The following is a 20,840-nucleotide window of genomic DNA, read 5'->3' on the forward strand; positions in this document are numbered from 1 at the left end:
TACAAGTAGGATAAATGCTTTTTGTACTGTAACCAGTGAGGGAATTGTAGTATTTTAAAGCTTTGATTTTTGTTGTTAACTTTTACTGTGGTTGTGGGGCTTGTTGTGAGCTAGCCAGAGATGATTCTTTGTCCCATTTCAACCTGCTACTGTCACAAGAAGCCATTGTTAGTACTTTAAACAAGGAAATTACTTAAAATAACTCCCAAAGTGCCATGTTATCTTCAAGAGAAGAAGCTTACTGATATGTAAGCTGCTTCCTAGCTGACTTCACCAGCTGTGGAGGTCAGAGTGTAAGTTTCCAAGCCTTCCTCCTGATCCCCAGAATACAATGTATCCCCTACTGACAGTTGTCCACCAGGATCAAAGAGCAGCTTGACAATTTTACCTCAGGACGTCCACCAAAATGGTTTTCAAGCACTGTGAGTCCGTGTGTCATCAAGTCTGCTTCTAGCTGCTTGCCATCTGAGAAGGATGTGAGAGTACAGCTACAGTGAGTTGTCATGGGACTGTCAGCTGTGCCAGGCTGCTAAAAGGAGATACATATACATTTAGTTTCTTAAGGAGGAAGCTTGTGACCTTATGAGCAGAAGAGGATGTTGCTTTATATTTTTCCATTGTGAAGGATCCCTCATGCCACAGGTTTAGCTTTCTCAGAGCACTTGCTTTGCATGTTTGTCAGTAAACTGCTGCTGCTAGGCAAGTGGGAGTTTACCTGCTTGTTACCTAAGTGAGCTCTTCATAACACTGAGGAAATTGTTAAAGGTAAGGAGATATGAGCAAGGGATCTTGCATGTTCCTTCAGCTAGGTACACTGAGCTCTGTTGGCCTCTGATTCTCTGGCTTAATAGTTTGGAAGAAGGGCAAGGTGTCTGGCATATCCAGTTATTGGCAGGCTCTATGTGAATAACTACTGCACAGATGTGACTCTGGACAGTCTGGTTCACTAAAGAATACCTTGTGATAGGGTGCATTAGGATACCTAATGAATTTGGGGATTAAATGGGATTAAGGGAAAGCTAAGGGCCATTCCAAGTCCTCTGTAGAGTTCTGGGAATCCAAGTCTTCTGCTGTGTCCTGATTAATGAGCAATATTCTGTGGGAAGTGGCTTAACGATTCAAAGGGTGACTGTATTACTTTGAATGTCTGCTGGTGGAAGAAAGTGGAAGAAAGCCTATCTGATGGCTGGAGGTATAGTGCTGAGGTGATGTGAGATGCTGATGCCATTTTCACGGATGTAAACCCATTGCTATTTCTGAATAAAGAATTATTCTCTGCTGTGGCCTCAGAGGGTTGTCATTTGCATTGGGCTGGTGAAATGATTCAGTTGTGCGTTTAGCTGGCTCTGCTCAATGTTATCACATGATCATCTGGTAGTCCTGGTAGCAATTTCCCATTTAATCTCTCCTAGTAAAGAGATACCATTCCATGAATTGGACTGAATGTACAATGGGCTGGCTGCCTTACTGCTTGTACTGTCTTAGAGGGGTCTGCCAGTAAGGATGGGGAGATCCCAGGGTCTGGCACATGATTGTTTTGGGGTGTGGATTTAGGCTACTCTGAGAAGAATGCTCAGAGGGTAGTGTTGGCCTCTTGCAAGGTGGGCTGGCCTGGAGGTGTTTTGCCTGGGGGCATCCCCATGGGACACTGAGCTTGCACTGGTGTGAAGCTTGTGAGAACAGAGAAGGAATTAGAGCCAAAGAGCACTACTTGGGCACTACTGGGGAAGAGGCAGCTTCAGTGTATTACCTCATTGTTTAAAAAGACTGCATATATACTTGGTAATAAAAAGTCATATTTATTCTGAGAGCATTGTACAAACAATTTTAATGGATTTACTTCCAAGTAGGTTGTAATGAAACAGCAAAAAAGGGAAAATTAAGTCCGTTCTTAGAGGGCCCAGTCCATGAAAATATCCCTAAATTTGTCATTGTACCTCCCTGACTTTCAAAGATGAAGAAGATTTGAGCACCTCTGGTGAAAACACTCAACAAGGAGGGTGGAAGCTATAAAGTACACACGCTGGTTTTGCATTTAGAGAACTGAGAATTGAGAAATAGAATTATTTAAGTATATGGACATTTGTTCTTCTTTGAAAGTCTCTTTTTCATCTTTATGTTAAAATGTGTTGTAAATTTCCTGTTACAGAGTTTCTACATCAGTTGCTATTGCTATGTTGACTTTCATTATGTGTTTTAAACCCTTTTCATGCTGACAGGTGTGTGATTCCAGTTCTGTGTCAGTCTGTCAGCACTTTTTTAGTTCTTTATAAATGCAAGACTTCGTCCAGGTGCCTTATTTTGGCAAAGGAATTATTCTTTATCCTCTGAGGTGGAACTGGCTGCTTATATAATCAAATATTTCTTGTATCCAAGTAAACTTTTAAGGTTGCAAGTGTGCATTTTCGGTGGAGACAATATTAAAAAGGAGTTTAATAACTCTGGTAGGAAGGGACTTAACTGTGCCACCCTGCCTGACCTCAGAGGGTGTATTTGTCACCCAACTCGGGCCCAGAGATGTTCAGTCCCTTCATTGCCTCCCCAGCAGTTACGCTATGTACTGGTTCCCTAATTTTTTGTGTGTATTAGAGAGCACTTCAGAGCTGGAAAGTCAGTTGGATCCTGCCCAGCATGGTGAAGTGACATGAGGACAGAGTGGGCAGGTAGAACAACTGGAAAGCTGAGTGGGGCACGATGCAGCTTCTGCCCAAGTTTGCCTCACATCTGGTTCCCTTTGCTATCTACAAATGTCTCTGCTCTCTACACCGAGGTCAGACCCATTCAGACTACCTTGTGTTCCTCCACTCACCCATGCCCTGCCCCTTTCCCCCAAATTGCAGGCTGAGAATACTGTCATAATATGATATTTTTGATTTAATTGAAATGAGAGTTTTCATATATGACTTAATATTGCATGCAGCAACTGTTTTTTATTTCCCTGTGTACATATTATACTCTATAAGAACATATGGTATTCATTTGTAGATGTGTCTCATAATGGGAAGTACAGCTGTCTAGCATGAGGAATTTGGTCCTGTAACTAAAAATCACAGATAGCAATACTCAAGAGTGCATTAACATTGCTCTTGCTCTTCTGTACACTGTTTATGTACATATGGCAAGAGAAAATATGCATTTGTATTTATAGAAGCATCTGCATATGGATTGTGCCTTATTTCAGGCTTTCTGTTACATGCAAAGTATTGTATTTAATTTTCCTTGATTATTACTGGGATCTGTAATCATAGCTACTTAGTGTTACAAGTAAGTGCTATTTTTACCCTGTTTACACAAAGGAATATGTTTGAAGTTGAAGCTGGGGATATAACCACTAGATACACAGGGAAAGTTAAAAGAGTTTTGAGTAAAAACGATATTGCTTTTACTTGAATTTTTTGCTAGCAGTTAACCCTCCACTCAAGTGTTTTGTTTGGGAATGCAGAGTAAGAGTTCTGGCTAACATTAGTGATGCAATAATTTAAAAAAGGCAATATGTTTTATATAACTGATTGATATCTTTCAAAATAGAGTGGAATTTTTTTTAGAAAAATAATCATGGGGAACGTTATCAGCTGAAAAACCACAGGGGGCACCTATATGTTAACTTAGAAATTGGTATCTGTCATGTTTGTAAAATGCTAGTAAAGAAAGGGGTGTTGGTTAGGAAAGAAAACAAAGGATATTCCTAAATAATTTCTATGAAGAACTATCAACTAGATAATTTATAAATCTAAAAAAGGGCTTTTTTTTTTATATATACTACCAGTATTTAATATTGAAATCCCAGAATTCTTACAGTCCTTGTCTGCATCCTCTTTGATGAGTGTAATTTAAATTAGAGTTGGTAAGAGCTCTTTTGGTCTTCTGTTTCTTTTTTTCTCATTTTACTAGTAGCAGATTTCACTTTCTGACCAATCTTGAACATTTCCTCTTGCCACCTTAATATATGAACAGCCAGTTTTGATGAACTGGCTGCCTACGTACCCACAACAGAAAGGAGACTGCTTACACCAAAAAAAATCATATCTAAGAGTAAAGAATAAAAAATCGTTTGTGATCAACTAATAATAAAATACATATGAGTTTTTTAGGTTTTATTTTTCTTTTTGAACAGTTGTTTCTGTTAAATGAAACAACTCGGTATTTAATTTGCATGTTTTGTTTACTTTTTCTTAATTTCAGGTATTCATTTCTTGTCTGTTTTCCCCGTTCTTTGGTTTGTATTGTGTTCTCTTTGTTTTCTCCTCTCCTGGAACAAACCAAGACCTCTTTCAAATCCTTTCCATTGAAGTTTTGGTTTTGTATTCACATCCCGATGCTCAGACCTTGTGGACAGGTAGCACCATACTGAACTTGGTAGGCTAGCTTCCAAACTTGCACACAAACATATTGTATATTCAGATTGGTAGCTGTGTATCTATATATTTAATTTGTAAGTGAAGGGACATACCTATGCATAGCAGTACCAGTAAAGCTTTGCAGGAGTCTTGTTTGAAAAAATGGACATTTTTATATCTTTTCTGGTGATGTTGAGAAAACAGAGGTGGTGTCAAAGGGGGAGTGGGAAGGAAATAATCTGTAATCCAGAGCTGCTTGCTGCTTGCTTGGTTACCTACCAATATTTAAAAACTACCAGAAAAATGAGGAGGGAGGTAATATATGAGTGTAATTCTGTTTTATTTAGTGTGTTCCTTGCTTGGTTATAGGGCACTAAATTTTGGAAGTACTCATTAGCATGGCTCATTATAGAGAGTGCTGCAGACAGTTCAGCTGTTGCACCCCAGGAACAGGAATTTCCCAGGAATATTTGCTTGGAAGAGGGAATTTGGTAGGAAAGGAGACGTTGCAAAGACGCACAGCTTTGGCAGTTGCCCTGGAGGGTAAAAAGTAAGAATTGTGACTGGTGCCCTTTTCAGTCTCTTTTCTTTTGCTGAGGTGACAGTGGACTCTTTGGCTGCCCCCTTTGTGTGGTGAGACTGTGGGGATGGGTTGTGAAGGAAACAGCTGGATCAGGGCAGATCTGCATTGCCCTCTGCCTCTGCCATGGCACGCTCTGCCTGAATCCTACTAGAGGAATTCCTCAAAGCAGCTTTACCTCATGTGCACAGGCATATGCACCATTATTGTCTTGGCTCCTCTGACAGTGGGTGAAATTCTAGTGACCACTTTTGAAGCTGGTTGCAAACACCTCCTTGCTTATGCTAAGCATAAACTAAACCCAGATGGTCCATCTCTTGCAGCATCGTTGAGGTCTCCCTCTCTCCTATTCCCTTGCCTTTAAGCATCTCTGATGCTTTGCTTCTGAATAGACCTGTATCCCTCAGAATACTTGAGTACTGGCCCACCTTGTACATGCTAGTCTTCTCAGCCCTTTTTGTTTTTGCCTCTCCCTTTCTTGTCCAGCTTCTGTGAGATCACTTTTATCTGCTCTGTCTTACTGAGAATTTGTTGGTGGTTTGTTTGGACAATAAAAACATTTTCCTTACAAAACGTCTTTAGATTCCTGCATGGATTTCCTTGCCTGCTGTTTGGGAATGCTCGTACAAATTAATTTACAATTTATTCTGAGTGTAAGGATTATATTGTAATAAATTGACTATGAATGTGTGGCAGTTTCCTTCAAGCATAAACAAAGTTACTGAATTGTGCTGTAAGCCTTATTTTTGCAAGTAACAGGGTTATAGGCCTAACTAATAGGTCCTTTAGCATGGTAAGAACTAATGATTTTAGAGAGCTAATTGCTTTTAAAGACACAAAAGTGACTTGAGTACCATTTCATGGCTGTAACTGTACTTTACTAGATGGTCTTGGTATTTGCCAGGATAGTTAAATCGGGCTTTGTTGCCATGCTTATTTTTTCCAGTGTGAAAAGAAAAATAAATTATTTAAATCTTTCCTCTCTATGCCTCTCAATAATGGAATTACAAATACTGTATCTGTTTCACTTCCTGGTTTATTCTCTTTGATATTTGTGGAGCCTGAAGTGATCTCAGACAGGCTTTATTCTCGTCTTTGGGAGAAGATTAGTTCCAGTGGTTCTCTTAGAAGATTACAAAAAAAGTGTACTTTTAAAATGTGTATTATATGCTTGAGTATTTTCCCAATAAGTAGCACGAGGGTGCTTACAGAAAACATATTTCCCATAGACTTTTGTCACTGATATGAAGTAGAGAATGAAAGAATCAAAACTGCAAAGGAAAACATCTGTGCCCATGTGAAGCCAGGTGATGTAGGAGGCATTTGGAAGCAATGAGAAAGGTCGATCATGGGACAGAGCCAAAAAAGTGACAAAGGAGATTCAAGTGAGGCCCTTCCTTTCCTTATTTTCCTAGCTGTAGGCATTTTTTTTTAAACTATAGCTTTAAACAAAATTAGGCTTGAACATACTGGAGTTTGGAAATTGCCTTGTACCATTCAGTGGTACTCGAGGTTCTGTAAGCTTTTCCGGTTCTTCCGAAGGTCTGCACAGCTTGCAAACCTGTTCTGACATGTTGCCACTCTTGTGATTTTACCTGTACAGGCCACCCACATTCCCTTGTCCCCTTGTTTTCTCCTCTGGTGGATTTTGCTCTCTCAGGAATAGCTGTTTCTCTTTCTGGAGTGTTAGATTTTGAACAGCAGTGGATGCATATGGGCAAAAAAATAACATTGTGAATTCAAAACCTTTGAGACTCTTCATTCAAATGGTATGAAAGTTTAGCTAAATTGTGATAATTTTATTACAAGTCTGATAATATGTTATGTGATGTTTTGGAATTCTAAAAATCTTCCAAATCTGAGTCCATGAGACTTACCTTTTGCTAAAAGAAATAAGCAGGCTTTTGTATTCTATGGTTGGAGAATAAAGCTAAAAGCATGCATTGAGTCGAACAGCTTGGATGCTGGAATGCAGCAGTCCCCCCACAAATGAGGAAACAAAACTGCTGTAATCATTTTGTGGTGGATGAGCTTTATGGCTGCAGATGTCAATCCTGAATTCTTTCTCACTTTGTGTGGAGTGGAACAAGGTCACGTTTTTCCTGAAACAGCCTGGGATGGCATATCAAATAACTCTTTTGGCAACCATTCATATATGTATATGTTACAGTTCTAATGCCTCTTTTGATAATAAATCATTTCACATCATCAATTATGCACGGGGGGGCTAGTGATCTATATGCTCATTTAAGATAGGGTGTGTATATGTCCGTGTACCATAATTATAAAGTATCTAACCAGAAATAGAAAATAGGTAGAGTCTAAATGGCTGTGTAGGAACATCAGGTCCTACTAAAGGAAATGTCATGAAATATTTTAATCTTCTTAGAAGTGCTGCATATAGTTCAGGCAGATTTAGTTTTGGCATCGTATCTGGAATCTTCCATTTCTGGTATAGTGGATTAGAATATTAAGTGTAATAGCCTGTGTCATTGCCACAATTTCCTTCCTGTTTTCTTTAGTGACAGGCTAGGGTTGCAAAATCAGGAATGTGCACTAAAGTAGAAAAAATCTCATATAAATAATAATGAGGATGTGGCTGGAAGCAGTACAGTGTATATATATACTTCTTATAGTCTGGCAACCTTAACTTTGGCCTGTTTTCTGCTTGTTATTTATGGAGGGATTTAAAATGCCAGTTGGTGTGGTTTCTGGGGGTTTTTTTTTGTTTGTTTTGTTGGGTTTTGGTTTTCTCTGTTGTCTTTTTTGTTGTTGTTTTGTTTCTTAGGTGTTTTGTTTTGCTTTGCTTTGTTATGTTTGTGGTGGTTTTTTTGGCTTTTTTTTGTTTGTTTCATTGTTGGGGTTTTTTTTTGTTAATCTCCAGAGCAGTTTTGAGCAGGTATTAACAGCAGCTGATGGAATTTTAAAAAAATTCCTAAGAGACCTGATTCTCTTTGCTCAGCCTGTTTTGTGCTCATTTAGAAAGTTTTATACCCTCTCTGCAATCACTTTGTACTCTTTGGAAAGAGAACAGAACTTTGCCTCAGTTTCTACTTCTCTGGCTTTTTGTTGGAGCTTAATGGGGATTTGGGCAAGTTTGATTGCAGTTTATGTTCAGAATGTTCCATAAGGTCACAGAGTAGCCAAAATAAAACGATTTAATTATGGAGAGAAGGAGTGCTAAGTGTCAGTTCACCAAAAATACTGGAAATTCTGTTACATCTTTACTGTTACCTTTACATGTCCTGTATGATTGTCTTGAAAAGACTGAGTTGCAGGAGGGTTTGCAGTCACTCATGGAAGGAGTAAATGACACAAAAGGTAGAAAACAGAGAGTTCAGTTGTTGCAATGAGTGACAAGTTTTAGGAGCTAGAATGAAAAGCAGCAATACAAGCCCACACTGAAGGTTCTCTAATGCCTTCTGAAAGTTATGAAGCATTTTAAAAGGAGTGAGAAATATTTTTGCATTGTTCTGGATACCAAATGTCCAGACTTGTATCTTCGTGTTGCTCAAGGATTACGTGCTGCTTAGGAAAGGTTGTGATACTGGCTTTTGTTTGATGGGAGGATTTAACTATCAGTGAAATAGAAAGAATCTTTTTAATATGTTAAGCCTTGTAAAAAGTTGAAGATGTTTCCATTTAAAAAAATTAATTTATCTTCATTTAGGTAGAGTCACTACTCTGTGGCTTTATGCAAAATTCAGTTATTTTAAGACAACCTGCTTTGATGGGCATATCAATTCCAATTTGATTTTTTTTTTTTAACAGAAGACTTGGAAAAATGCTCAAAACTTCACTGCAAAATCCTGGATATTGTGTGAAGGGATGGTGTGACAAAAATTTCTCAAACATCAGGTTGAAACCATTACTATAAGTGATTTGGTAATAAAAATTCCTGATTTAACACAGCCTTAGAATCAAGGCCTTGCATTATCTTTGGGATGCAGCTTTGCCTACAAACCGTGAAAAATCAGGATGCCCTTGTGGTAGATACCACGGCTATAGGAAGGTCTGGCAATTGCTTCCCAGGCCAGTGTCCCAGCCAGGAATGGAAAGCTGAAGCCAGGCAACTGCTGTACCCATTAGATTAGAGCTTTCTTGATTAATTCAGTTAAGAAGTTTTTGCACCTTGCAGTGCTGGTTGGCTTCTTGAAAGAAGGGGAGGGATAGGGGGAGCTTTGGGTTTTGTAGCTTTACTTATTCCCACACTTCTTGTAGGTCAGCATTCAGGATGAGAAGTGGGACAGGAGACCACACTGTTTCCCTCTTCTTATCTCTTTAGTTGTTTTGATTTAAAAGGACTTAGGAGGTCCTGTATTTATATTTGAGATCACAACATCTCGATGCGATTACTTGGTAAATAGTTTTCCAAATGAGCCACTGTACTCATCGGCATTTTTTTGTTGTTTCAATCTAGCTAACCTTTGTACAAACTTAAAATTACTTACACAGATTACTGTATTTGTAACTCCTATGTCAGCAAGACAATTCTGCTTTGAGAGTGCTACTCTATGGCCACAGTACTGGAGCCTATCACAAACCCTCAACAGCAGAGCTTCCTTTTATCTGCCTTGCAGTATGCTATGGGGTCAGATCTCAATCTTTAACACTCAGTGGTCCAGTGGTGAAAGACTGCAGAGATCTGAGAATTATTCTTGTTTCTGTCACTGATTTACACCATGAGCTTGAACAACATGCTTCACCTCCCTGAGCCAAGTACTCACCCCTTTTTTCCCTCTTCTCACAGTCTTGTTTATGAGATTAACACATCTAACCACATGTTGGTATCGTGCCCAGAATCAATGAGCCTCAGTATCACCTGAGGTATGGCTGCAATAATACTGCTCATAGCTTTTATGTAAATGACCAAACTTAGACTAGCTTTGGGACCAATAACTCCCTTTGCATAGGCATTTCAGAAGTTGCTGCTGTAGTGCAGCTATAGTCAGATGTATTTTTGTCATTTTATATAACTCTGGAAGTAAAGTGCTAGTTTATTGGAGAACTGTAGAGTACATCCGAAGGGGCAGCAATGCTCAAGACATTGACTGTACAGGAATTCCAATAGCAATGGTTAATGGCTAGGATTTAAAGAAGCCTCTAAGGTCAAACATTATATTTTCAATGTACAGCTTAACGATGTGTAATAGTTCAGTTTGACAAGTAATTATCTCACTTAATGTTGTGGTTTAACCCCAGCCAGCAAACAAGTATTATCACACAACCACTCCCCACCAGCATCATGGGAGAGAGAATCAGAAGGGTAAAGGCTAGAAAACTCATGGGTTGAGATTAAGACAGTTCAATGGGGAAAGAAAAAGCTGTGCATGCAAGCAAAGCAAAACAAGAAAATTAATTCACTGCTTCCCATGAACAAGCAGGTGTTCAGCCATCTCCAGGAGAGCAGAGCTCCATCACGTGTAATGGTTGGGAAGGGTTTGGGAAGAAAAACACTATCACTCCAAACATCTCCCACTTTTTCCTTCTTTCCCCTCTTTATATACTGAACATGATTTCATGGTATGGAATATTCCATGTATCATGGATATTCCATGGATCAATTGGAGTTGGCTGTCCTGGCTGTGTCTCCTTCCAACTTCCCATCCACCCATCCTCGTCACTGTAGCAATATGAAAAGCAGAAAAGGCCATAACAAAATAAAAATAACAAAGTATCAATAACAGAACCATTTCTATATTCTCAGTCCTGTGTTCAGCACAAATCCAGAACACAGCCTCATACTAGCCACTGTGAAGAAAATTAACTCTACCCCAAACCCAGCACACTTGCTGATGCAATGCATTTTCTGTACTGTTCTCAGTGTTGGAAATCAGCTGATGCAAATGTTTGGAGAACTCTTAGTCTTGTAGAACATTGAATTAAAGACAATGTTTAAAACCCACATACATTTTGTTTGGCAGCTGTGGAAAAAGGACCATATTTGTTTAGCACCAAAGAGTTTAATCTGAATTGAAGACAGACCCAGTAATTAAGCAGATGGTCTCTTCCCTTGTTGCACTTATGACACTTTTTATAGGTGTGAAAGTTTTTATTCAGGAAAGATCCAGGCCTGAATTTTGAATTCCAAGATTTGCCAAAAGTGGGTAGAAAAAAGGACCCTGTACAGAAATTCCTAAATTGTAGGCTGAAAAGGTGTTTGCCACTCCTCCGTTTCACTTGCGTTTCATCCATTGTTGCATTTGCTTTAAAAGAAGAAGATAACAGATTTTAGAAACTGGTGTCTTTTTGCTTTAGCTCGTACAGTATTTAATAGCTGGACTTTGTCCTTTCCTAGAGTCGATGTGCTCTTCCGCAATCATCCTGCTAGAGGAACTGCACATCTCTTTCAGCAGTGTTAATCTTTTATGTTTGACTCAACAGTGTATTTATATTCCTTAGTTTTTGTGACCATAAATGCTCTTGCATTTAGTATTTCTTTATCTATATGCATACCCACATGTATAGTATATAAGAATACCATAAAATTACACTATAATTATAATATACAATTACAATGTTTGTATAGTGCTGTAGAAAGGTCCAAAATTATTACCTAGCACTACAAAAATGACAAATACTATATTTTTTTCTCATCACTCATTGTTTTAGAACACAACATGGTCCTTAATTCTTAAGTGAGAAAAATGGAAGTAAGGGCAAAATTAGCTTTCTGCAATTAATCTGAAATGAGAGTGGAAGTGCACTTTACTAACTGATTAATCTCTAACTGTTGTAGTTTACACAGGACAAATATCAGTTATGAACTGTTAAAAAGGCACTGAAACAGACAGGGAGATTTAGACTTCACAGGAAAGAAAATTAGGAATAAAGACAACTGAACTATTATAAAACGACTGTTGCTGAAATCAAAATCGGGTTAACGGAGCCTGAAAAAAACAGCATTTTTGTTACGGTGTAAAATAGTGATTAATGTAAAGAGTCATATTTACTTAGAGGCTGAGAGGGGACACAGTTGGTCACAAAAGTAAATGCTGAAGAAAACATTTTCCCACAGTTCTTCTCCCTTAATTGCTTGACACAGTATGAAGCAAATCAGTACTTAGAGAAATAACCCAAATCTGGTTTCTTTCCTTGTAAATGTAATGAATGGTGTTCATTACAAGAATTGTTTTTAATGGCCCCCCTCTGGAAGAGCTGGAGTGTTTCTTGTCACATCCTTGATGTTTCTAATACATAAATGCATGTCTAGTGGGTGGGACAAGAAGATTAAGTCTGGTGAGAAACTGCAATAACTATACTGAAGAATGAATTTTATACCTGGGGGCTCAGTTTTGTACTGAGATAAATAGGCAAAAGTCTCATTGGCTGTGAAGGGCATGTGTCTGAGTATGAGAGGTTAGAACTAACTGTGTCATTTGCAAGTGAGAGTGTTGCACTACTCCCTCTAAAGCTATTTGAAGAGTAAACTATTTACTAATGATTGGGAATAGATTTTAATAGAGTTTGAGAGTGTTATAAGTGAAGACCTTAATGGAAGTATGAGTTTTCCGGAGGGAAAGAAACTGCTGGTGAGTAAACTTACTGTTTAGTAATCTGAAATGCTTGAAAATTACTTCAAGTGACTGTGTATGCTAGCAGTACCCTACATTTTCTGTATGAAGAAAAGAGATCTCCTTTGAGATACTTGTGAAAAGCAGCTGTTGTCACATTTTAAATAGACAAAGTGGATGCTTGATAACAATGTACTGGAGAAGTAACCTGTTTTCTGCAACTGCAGTAATAGCTTCTTTTTTTTTGTAATGAGCTGTATTTATTTCCTACTGATAGTTTTTTGGATAGCAGTCTTTTACAAAACTTTAAAGCTTGTAATGTGAGGCATTTGAAATACTTCAAAAAAAATTTTATTAATCTATAAATGTAAATTAATTATTTTAAAAAATATATCTCTTGTCCAGATTCCTTATAATATTATTACTAAGAGTGATCGCTTTTCCCTTGCTCCTCTCTGTTCTTCTTGGCCTTAACGTGCTTCCACCTGTGCATTTTTATTGTGTAATATGCAATTAGTGCTTACTAAGCATAAGTTTGGAGAAGGATTGAATTTAGTGGAAGGTCACAGCAGAAACCCCATGTTCTTGCTGTTGTCAACAGATATCTGAAAATAAAAAATCTTAATTGGCAACCTATTTTTCCATATGCTGTGAATTTTTAAAATTATTTTTGTTTTCTCATCTACACCAAGCCTATGGTATCAAGACTGTCCTCATTATCCTCAAAAGGTCTGTTTTGTTTCTGCCTCTTTGTGCACAGGAAGGAGTTCATAGTAGAGACAGAGATGAAGATGCCAGGAGCCACTGCTGTGCAGATTATGCACCAAATACTGCTTCACTGATGTCTTTCTCTGGTGGAGTATGCAAGGCAAGAAACCTTGAACCAAGTGAAGTGAAATAAGATCTGATGTGTTCTGAGAGCTAGAGCTTTAGCAGTTGTTTTCTCTCAGCCAGAGCCTCTCTCTGTCCTAGCCCACAAAAATATGAAGTGTGACTGTGGACAAATGCAGATGGCTTTGAAAGGGTTTGCAGTCCAAACCATAACGGGTGATAGGGATTGACTGAGTCTGATGAGAGAAGACAAGGAATCAAGGAATTTGTGAGTGGAGTGGGAGTGGTGTGTCACTTGGCTCCTGAGGAGCCCAAACGCTGCTAGGGTTGGGGTTGGCAGCTGAGAATGGGCCTAAAACAACACGTTGAAGGAGAGATCTGAAGATTCACAGCAGAGTGGTGGAGGTTTTGTGTGAATATTTCTTGTCAGGATCCTTTGGTCATTCATGTCCTTCTGTCTCTGAGGGCTTTCATGACAAGAAGTGGTGTTACTGCCCGCCTACAGTTGAGAGTTCCTGTATTGGTTCGTTAATGGCAGATGGAAAGGTCAGGCTGGGAGGAGCCTGACAAGAGAAGCCACTTACCTTTGGTGGAGTAGAGCAGCCCTGTGACCCTGTGACCAGAGACTGAAGGGCAGGGTGCTGTCTCTGAGAGTTAATGTAGTGTTTGTGATGTACAGCAAATGCTCGCAGGACCCTGAAAATGGCCTTGAGTGCTCTTTGTGAGTGTCAGCTGTGAATTTTGGGACACAGGCTTCTCTTCTCAGAAACCGGACTTAGTCTGGGGAAGGTGACAAGCTGGCTTCTAAAGAGGGATCAGAGGAGCTCTGCCTTCAGCATGGCGCAGAGCCCATGACATGCTGCATTGTATCCCAGCTCAGCCTGCCAGAATCCCCCAAAGTGCATGTTTTTAACTTATCCACTCTGTTAGTTTTATTTTTTGCATTGTGTGCTATGATGGTTAAATTTCAGCTGAGGCGGGTCAGTGAGAGCAGGTTGTTCCAAAGGTAAAAGGCCACGGAAGAGTTGCCTTGCAGCTCCAGAGGGTTAAACTAAGTGACAATAAACTGAAATCTCACCTCCCTTAGGCAGCAGTTCAAGTGTCCAGAGTCTGTGAGAGAGACTCAGTCTGCTCTGAGCACCTCCAGGTGAAGAAGGTAGGAGGCCTGGGCAAGGGCTGGGAAGTCTGACCTGCTTTGGCCACACTCAGTGCTCATGTTGCCTGGTAGGGACGCTTCTGCTGTGTCTCCATGAACATGTTTCTGCAGTGATTAGTGTTGGATTCACAAGCAGCACATGTCATGCGTGGCACACACCTGTCAGGAGAGGTTAAAGAACTGAGGTAGAGATATTGTATTTATTGGGTAACATGTACTACTACCATGATGGTGTTATTGCCATTAATGCAGAAGCTAAACACTCCTTTATGTTTTTTTTTTCCGCCGGGCTTTCAAGTAAAGGCAGGTTAAGGAATGGTGTTAAGGCGCATATTATCTTGGTAATTAATTGTCATTTATTAACTTGCACTTGGAGCAAAGAGGCAGGGCGGGTGGAAACTCAGTGTCCTTCCGTAAGGCTTTTTACCTTTAGAGGCAAAGTCCATATGGTCAGGATTTCTTATCAGAGAATCGAGCATGTGTGGCGTGAAAGGATTTGTGACTTGGACACACAAGGGGCTTATCTTCAGAGAGAAAGGTATGGCTTTTTTTACTTAGGAGCAGCTAACAAGCGTCAGTTGTCCTGAGATAAAATGCAAGGACTAGAGACTTTTGTTTTAATACTATATGAACTCACCAAGTCAGCCAAATGGGATGGTAGGACTTAATTTACTGCGGTTACACTCTGATAAATCCACAATGCTTGATCTTTGATATGTTTTTCTCTTGGAATAAGTGATACATATTATTAAAGCCCAAACCATGCCTTCTTTTTTAGAATATGGAGATAAATTCAGACATAAAAGACTCTGAGGCTCTTCCTGAAATACTGAGAGCTTACTATCTTTTAATACAAGGAAGAATTTAATACAAGGAAGAACCAGTTACACTAGTAGAGTAACTTAGTTTAGAAAAAGATCGCTGGAGATCATCACATTCAATCTGACCTCCACTATAAGTAGAACCGACTCCAAAGTTAAATCAGGTTGCTACTCATGTAATGCACTGATACGCTGGATCAGTCTGTGGCTTTTGATTCGGTATATTTGACTGTAAGGGTGACCTGTAATTTCAGTGATATCATTAAAACCTTTGCCCTTTTTAAGATGAATTCCCTACTAGGTCAGTGGTCATTTTTGCCAATGACTTCATGAGGTCAAGATGAGACCTGGAGGTTTCAGCTTATTGGTTTCTTTTTTTCTAGTTGCAGTTATACTTAAGATGAAAGATTCCTTTTGGAAGCCTTAGCAATATACATTTGGTGGAGTGAATCAGAAACTAGTAACACCAAACTATAAAAATGGTAAGGTTTCAGTCAAAGAGGCAGCCAGATGGAAACAAATAGTTTCTGTGGCCCTTATTAAACATTCGGACTTGCCAGTTTACTTCACAAACTGTAATTGCAGTAATTCTACATTGTCCTTTCCCAGCTGTAATCAAGGTCATAGATACCAGAGTAAATATTAATAAAAAATAAAGGCAGAATAACAAAGGGAAACAGTAATTGTACTGTTAAGCTATAAGATTTTACTCCGGCAGAAAAACACTTTTGAAAAAATTTTTAAGCGGTGATAGGAAGATATGTACCATAAGGTTTGTGGAACTGACTGTTGTGAGTTGAATTAAAGATTTGGTAACCAGGATTACTAGACCTTGGATTCATTATTTCCTTTTTAAGACTGACGACTCTGTCATTCTGGATTGGAAGATACATATAGCAGAAATATTAAATTAAAAATATATTCCAGATATTAAAAGTAATTTTTGATATCTTGGTTTGCTTGTTGATAGTGGTTTGCTTTGATACTTTGGCACAATTCATCAGCAGTTGCCTTCACAGATATTAATATATCTTGTATCTTAAGATGCTAACCAAGAATTGCTTTTGGGTTTGTTTATAGCCGTCGATCTGGCCAGTATACAATGAACCATGACCATTCCAAGAAGATCCCCGATGGAGCATCGTTTGACCGCTCGGGATCCCAGGACTCCTTGGATGAACTATCTATGGAGGACTACTGGAAAGAAGTTGAAAACATCCATGAAACCAGAGGAAATAACCATGAGGAAGGAGTAGCACTTGTAGTGAAAGAGCCAGATGGTAACGAAATCCATTGCTGTGAATGATCATCAGTTTGCTGATTTAGGAATTTCTCTTCAAGTCTTATTGCAAGAGATAGCACCCACTAAACACAAATCATAAAAAAGAGGTCATGAATATCCACTTTGAAAACTCTGTTGCCTCTGATGCATATCACCAGAAACAGGCAGTGCTCTGAAAGAGTTTTATTGGACATAAGTAAAAGGATGATTTTCCTTTGAATGGTATTTGCAGAATATCAGAAAGGTGCCTGTTCTTGCGAATCACAACAATTGAAGCTTTATTTGCAGTTTACTGTTAAACTAACTCACTCTTTCACTCTTTGTGTATGTTGTTCGTTATTGTAGCTATTGTGGATAGAAACCCCACGCTTTAGAAGACAAGCCAATGATTAACCAGTTTAAGTTTAGTGAGTAACTTTCTACGCTTGTAACTGTTGTGATTGTTCAGTTGTATTATTTTGTTTCTCAGAAGCATCAATTATGGGCCACTCCTTAGGTCATGATCTTAGAGGCTGGGCAGTTTCTATTTTCTTTTTTTTTTTGTCTCTGACAAAAGAGGAACAATGTCCTTAATTCCAGTCTTCTCTCAAAAATTACTTTTTAACAGAGCAGTATCTGTCTCTCTCCCATTCTTACAAGAGACTTACAGTCTCAGTAAATTAAAATGGTGAATTTTGCATTTTGATATGGCCTCCACATGAGTGAGAAGAATGAGCTCCATGAGCTTTCAAAGGGATTTGCACTTCTACCTCCTTAAGCATTTTGAAATGGCGCTGCTATTTACAAGTACTCTGAAGAGTGTAACAACGTGGCCCCTGGAGAAAGCAGCAAGGCTCCCAGCCCTTGTGCCCAGGGAGCAGGGCATCTGACAGAGCTGTGAAGCTTTCTCCAGAGAAGCAGAGCCCGTTGTTCTGCAGTGCATGAGCCTCTTCTATTACCCCAGCTCACTGGTGTGGCTGTGCCTTTAGGCTCTACACCCCATTTCCTTTTTTTTTTTTTACATAGCTTTCTTCCCCTTAGTTACTGCAGCTGACTCTGGCATGAAGCCCAGGTGAGTCAGCACAGTTGAGTTATAAGCTTAAGCATGTGTTGCTATGCCCTGCACCTTGCCTAATGTGCAGCAGCTTGCTTGGATACAAGTACTCCTGAATGTGTGGGATGCTGCACCTGGATGCTGGGCCTGCCGAGGGGTGGGGGGGGGCATGCTTGAATCACAGCCATACAAAGGCAAGGCAGGGGACAGATGAGATATACCTTGCTCACACCTGCTCTGAAGAATGGGTGTAGCCCTTCTTTCCAGCCCTGATAAAATCTGAAAGTTTTGTCAGAGGTTCAGGGTTTGGCTGCCCAGCCATAGCAAAATCCATACTTAAAATCTGTTGTCTGTTTTCTGAATGCTGTTAATATTCAGGTGCCCACTTGAATGTGCACTGGGCACAGTGGGAAACTCCAGTCAGTGGTGAAGTAGACATGCCAGATTTGGAGTATTTTTAGATATCTGATAAATGGAAATGTTGCTTGAACATTTGAGAGGGTTGCTGGCATTCAACACAACCTCAGCTGCTACAGACAGAACTTAGGGTTTTAAAGAAAATATCATTAGACAGATACGGGTTTCAGAATCAGAAGTTTTGCCATCAGTAACAGTATTCAATAGCTTTCTCATCTTTCTTGTGCAGTGATCTGTCAATAAAGGATACCTTATCAGCTATAAGAATAAAGCAAAAATTGTTTTGTGGGCTGTCAGCAGGCTGGAGACCATGTCATAAGAATTGATGAAAAAATAGCATTAAGGTGACTCCTGTAGCCTAGTTTGTCCTTCGTTAAATTGAGCTAGTGGAGGGCTGTAGGATTAATGTGTCAAGAAAAGTGGGCAGAACCATGTCAGTAAGGGAGCAAAAAAGATTGAATATTGAACTGAAAATCAATGAGGCAGTGATGATCAGAGTTTTTCAGACTTCCCCATACAAATTTATATCTAGGTACATTTATAAAATGGTATATGATTTAATAGAAATGCTGTAGATTATTATAAAGATTGCCACATAGCAATCTGTATTGGATTAACTATTTTAAAAGCTTTGATATCATATATTAAATCTTTTGAAGCTCTTCAGAAACAATAGCTTTTTTCCAAGTCATGATAGTATAAGTAATTATTCTTAATTGCTTATCCCTGTAGTAGTTTCCCTGGGATTGTATTAACTCTATCATGTCATTAACATCCAGTGTGCTTGGCAGTACTCGAAAGCCAATTTTTTTGCCTTTTTCCCTTTGACTTGCTCAGAGGGAGAACTAGAAGAAGAATGGCTGAAGGAGGCAGGTCTGTCAAATCTGTTTGGAGAGAGCTCTGGTGACTCCCAGGAAAGCATGGTGTTTCTATCCACACTGACCCGAACCCAGAGAGCAGCAGTGGAAAAGCGAGTAGAGACTATCACACAAACACTGAGGAAAAAAAACAAACAGCACCAGATTCCTGATGTCAGAGATATCTTCAGGCTACAAAATGACTCAAAGGGAAAAGTAAGTTCCTGTCTGTTGTTTTGTTTGATTCTGGCAGAGAGAAGAGGAACATGCAGGGGTGGGAGGAGAGGAGAATGACACACAAAAGGGATATTTCCAGAAGATTTTTCACTGATTTCCAAGGGAATTTTTGACTAAATTTACAGGAATGGTGTTCTTCCAGAGTTGACATTGCATTAAGTGATTTTAGTAAGTAAAAAGAAGTATGTATATTGGCCTTGTGTTGCTTAAAGGTGATGAATAAAACAACCAGTCCATAGTCAAGACATTAATCTGAATTAACTTTCATGTAGATGCAAAACTCATGACAACAGTTACCCAAGGAGCTACCAAAAGCCCACTTTTACCTTTGGGTGGTAGTAGCTCTTACTTACTGGTGCTCGTTTCTTTTTTTTTTTTTTAAAAAAAAAAAACCTAACCTCCTCAGTTTTGACTAGGTCTTTATGCTTATCACCTGAGGGCTTAAACCCCGTACTAACTCCCAGGGCCTTTGTGTGTTGTTAAAGTGTGTATGGGAAGTTGCTCTGACAGGTCCTGAAAGGTCCCAGTCTCCTCTTGTGGAATGTTGAACAGAGTTCCTCTCCCATATGTAGGAAAGGGAAAGGAGGGAAATGGAGACTATGATTAGAATTCCTTTTCTGTGGAGAAGGGTATATGTCCTGTCTGCTCCCACAGATCGCTGAGATCTTCAACCTGATGGATATGCATGGCCAGTTTACCTGACCTCAGCTCTGTCCCTTATTGTCACTGCTGACGGTGCCATTCAGTGCAGTGGTGGTGGAAAGCACCGTGAATTTTGAGGAGATTTAACTTCCTCTTTCCCTCAACAACATCTTCTTCTTCATCAGCTCCTTTCAAACTCAGTTGCAGTGAAATGTAGTGGGGGGAGTTTGTAAGCTCAAATGTGTGTTCCAGAGGCACAGCTTCGCTTTCATTCTTTTGCCATGCTTGTGATTACAGAAGGGATATTAACTCCATAAAAGCTTCCCAGGATCTGCTTTGTAATTGAATCTACCTAAAAATTACACAATCTAATAGCAGAGCAATTTAGGTAAAATATCATATAGCTTAAAGCAGTATAATTTCTCTTTCAAGGATGTTATTTCAGTAAAGCACAATAAATACTCATGTTCCTGTATTTAAGCTACACACTGTAATGTTTGAAAATCCTACGTCACAGTGTTCAGTAGACTTGTGTGTCTCTTAAACTGCATGTTTTGATATTGAAGACATCAGTGAGAAGAAATGCAAACAGACAAATGATTATAGCCATATAAGAAGCGTAACACAGAAGGTTAAAAAATTTCTTAAATTCAGAAATAATGGAAAAAAATCCTTCTAAACCTGTTTCCTTAACAGAAATAAAGTAAAACAAGTGTAGTCCCTCAAACCTGTGCTGCATTCCTTTCTCCAAAGCAAGATAATTACTCAGAAATCGTTGCTTGTGGTTATTCAACTAATCTGTCACAGAAAGTGAAGTAGCTTTTACAACCTCCCTAGGTAACTTGTCTCAGTATTTGTTACTTTTCCATCGTTAGAAAGCTTTTTATGTAACAAAAGAGGACTGAAGCCATCTGCAGCTGTATGAAGTCATTCCAGTTTAACAATAGCCTCCAAAAATCCTGTAACCTCCCTTCATCTGGAGGAAAGCAGGAGGAAAGGTAAAACAATAGTGTTGATGTTTTGCATCAACACAACTGTGTTGATGTCGCTCCTAAATTTCCTGCCATATTCCCAAAGAGAAGCTAGGCTTTTGGTATCTTGACAGCTTCCCAGTCTGCTTCTGCTGCTTTATG

At 39.2% G+C, this 20,840-nt stretch overlaps 1 protein-coding gene across 2 annotated transcripts in view; it reads left to right on the forward strand.

Annotated features, from left to right (window-relative positions):
- ARHGAP18 (Rho GTPase activating protein 18) overlaps positions 1-20,840 on the forward strand; it is a 95,882-nt gene that overhangs the window by 41,763 nt on the left and 33,279 nt on the right. Inside the window, exons 1-3 of one of the 2 annotated variants that reach the window (XM_018078229.2) lie at positions 14,865-14,956; positions 16,320-16,519; positions 18,809-19,044. In XM_018078229.2, coding sequence (XP_017933718.1) covers positions 14,865-14,956; positions 16,320-16,519; positions 18,809-19,044 — 528 coding nt within the window. Of the gene's footprint in view, positions 1-14,864; positions 14,957-16,319; positions 16,520-18,808; positions 19,045-20,840 lie in introns of those variants that run through there. The other variant, XM_029962782.1, reaches the window with a different exon arrangement.

Source organism: Manacus vitellinus, unplaced genomic scaffold, assembly GCF_001715985.3.
Source record: "Manacus vitellinus isolate BGI_N305 unplaced genomic scaffold, ASM171598v3 scaffold_4_pilon, whole genome shotgun sequence".
Taxonomy (NCBI): domain Eukaryota; kingdom Metazoa; phylum Chordata; class Aves; order Passeriformes; family Pipridae; genus Manacus; species Manacus vitellinus.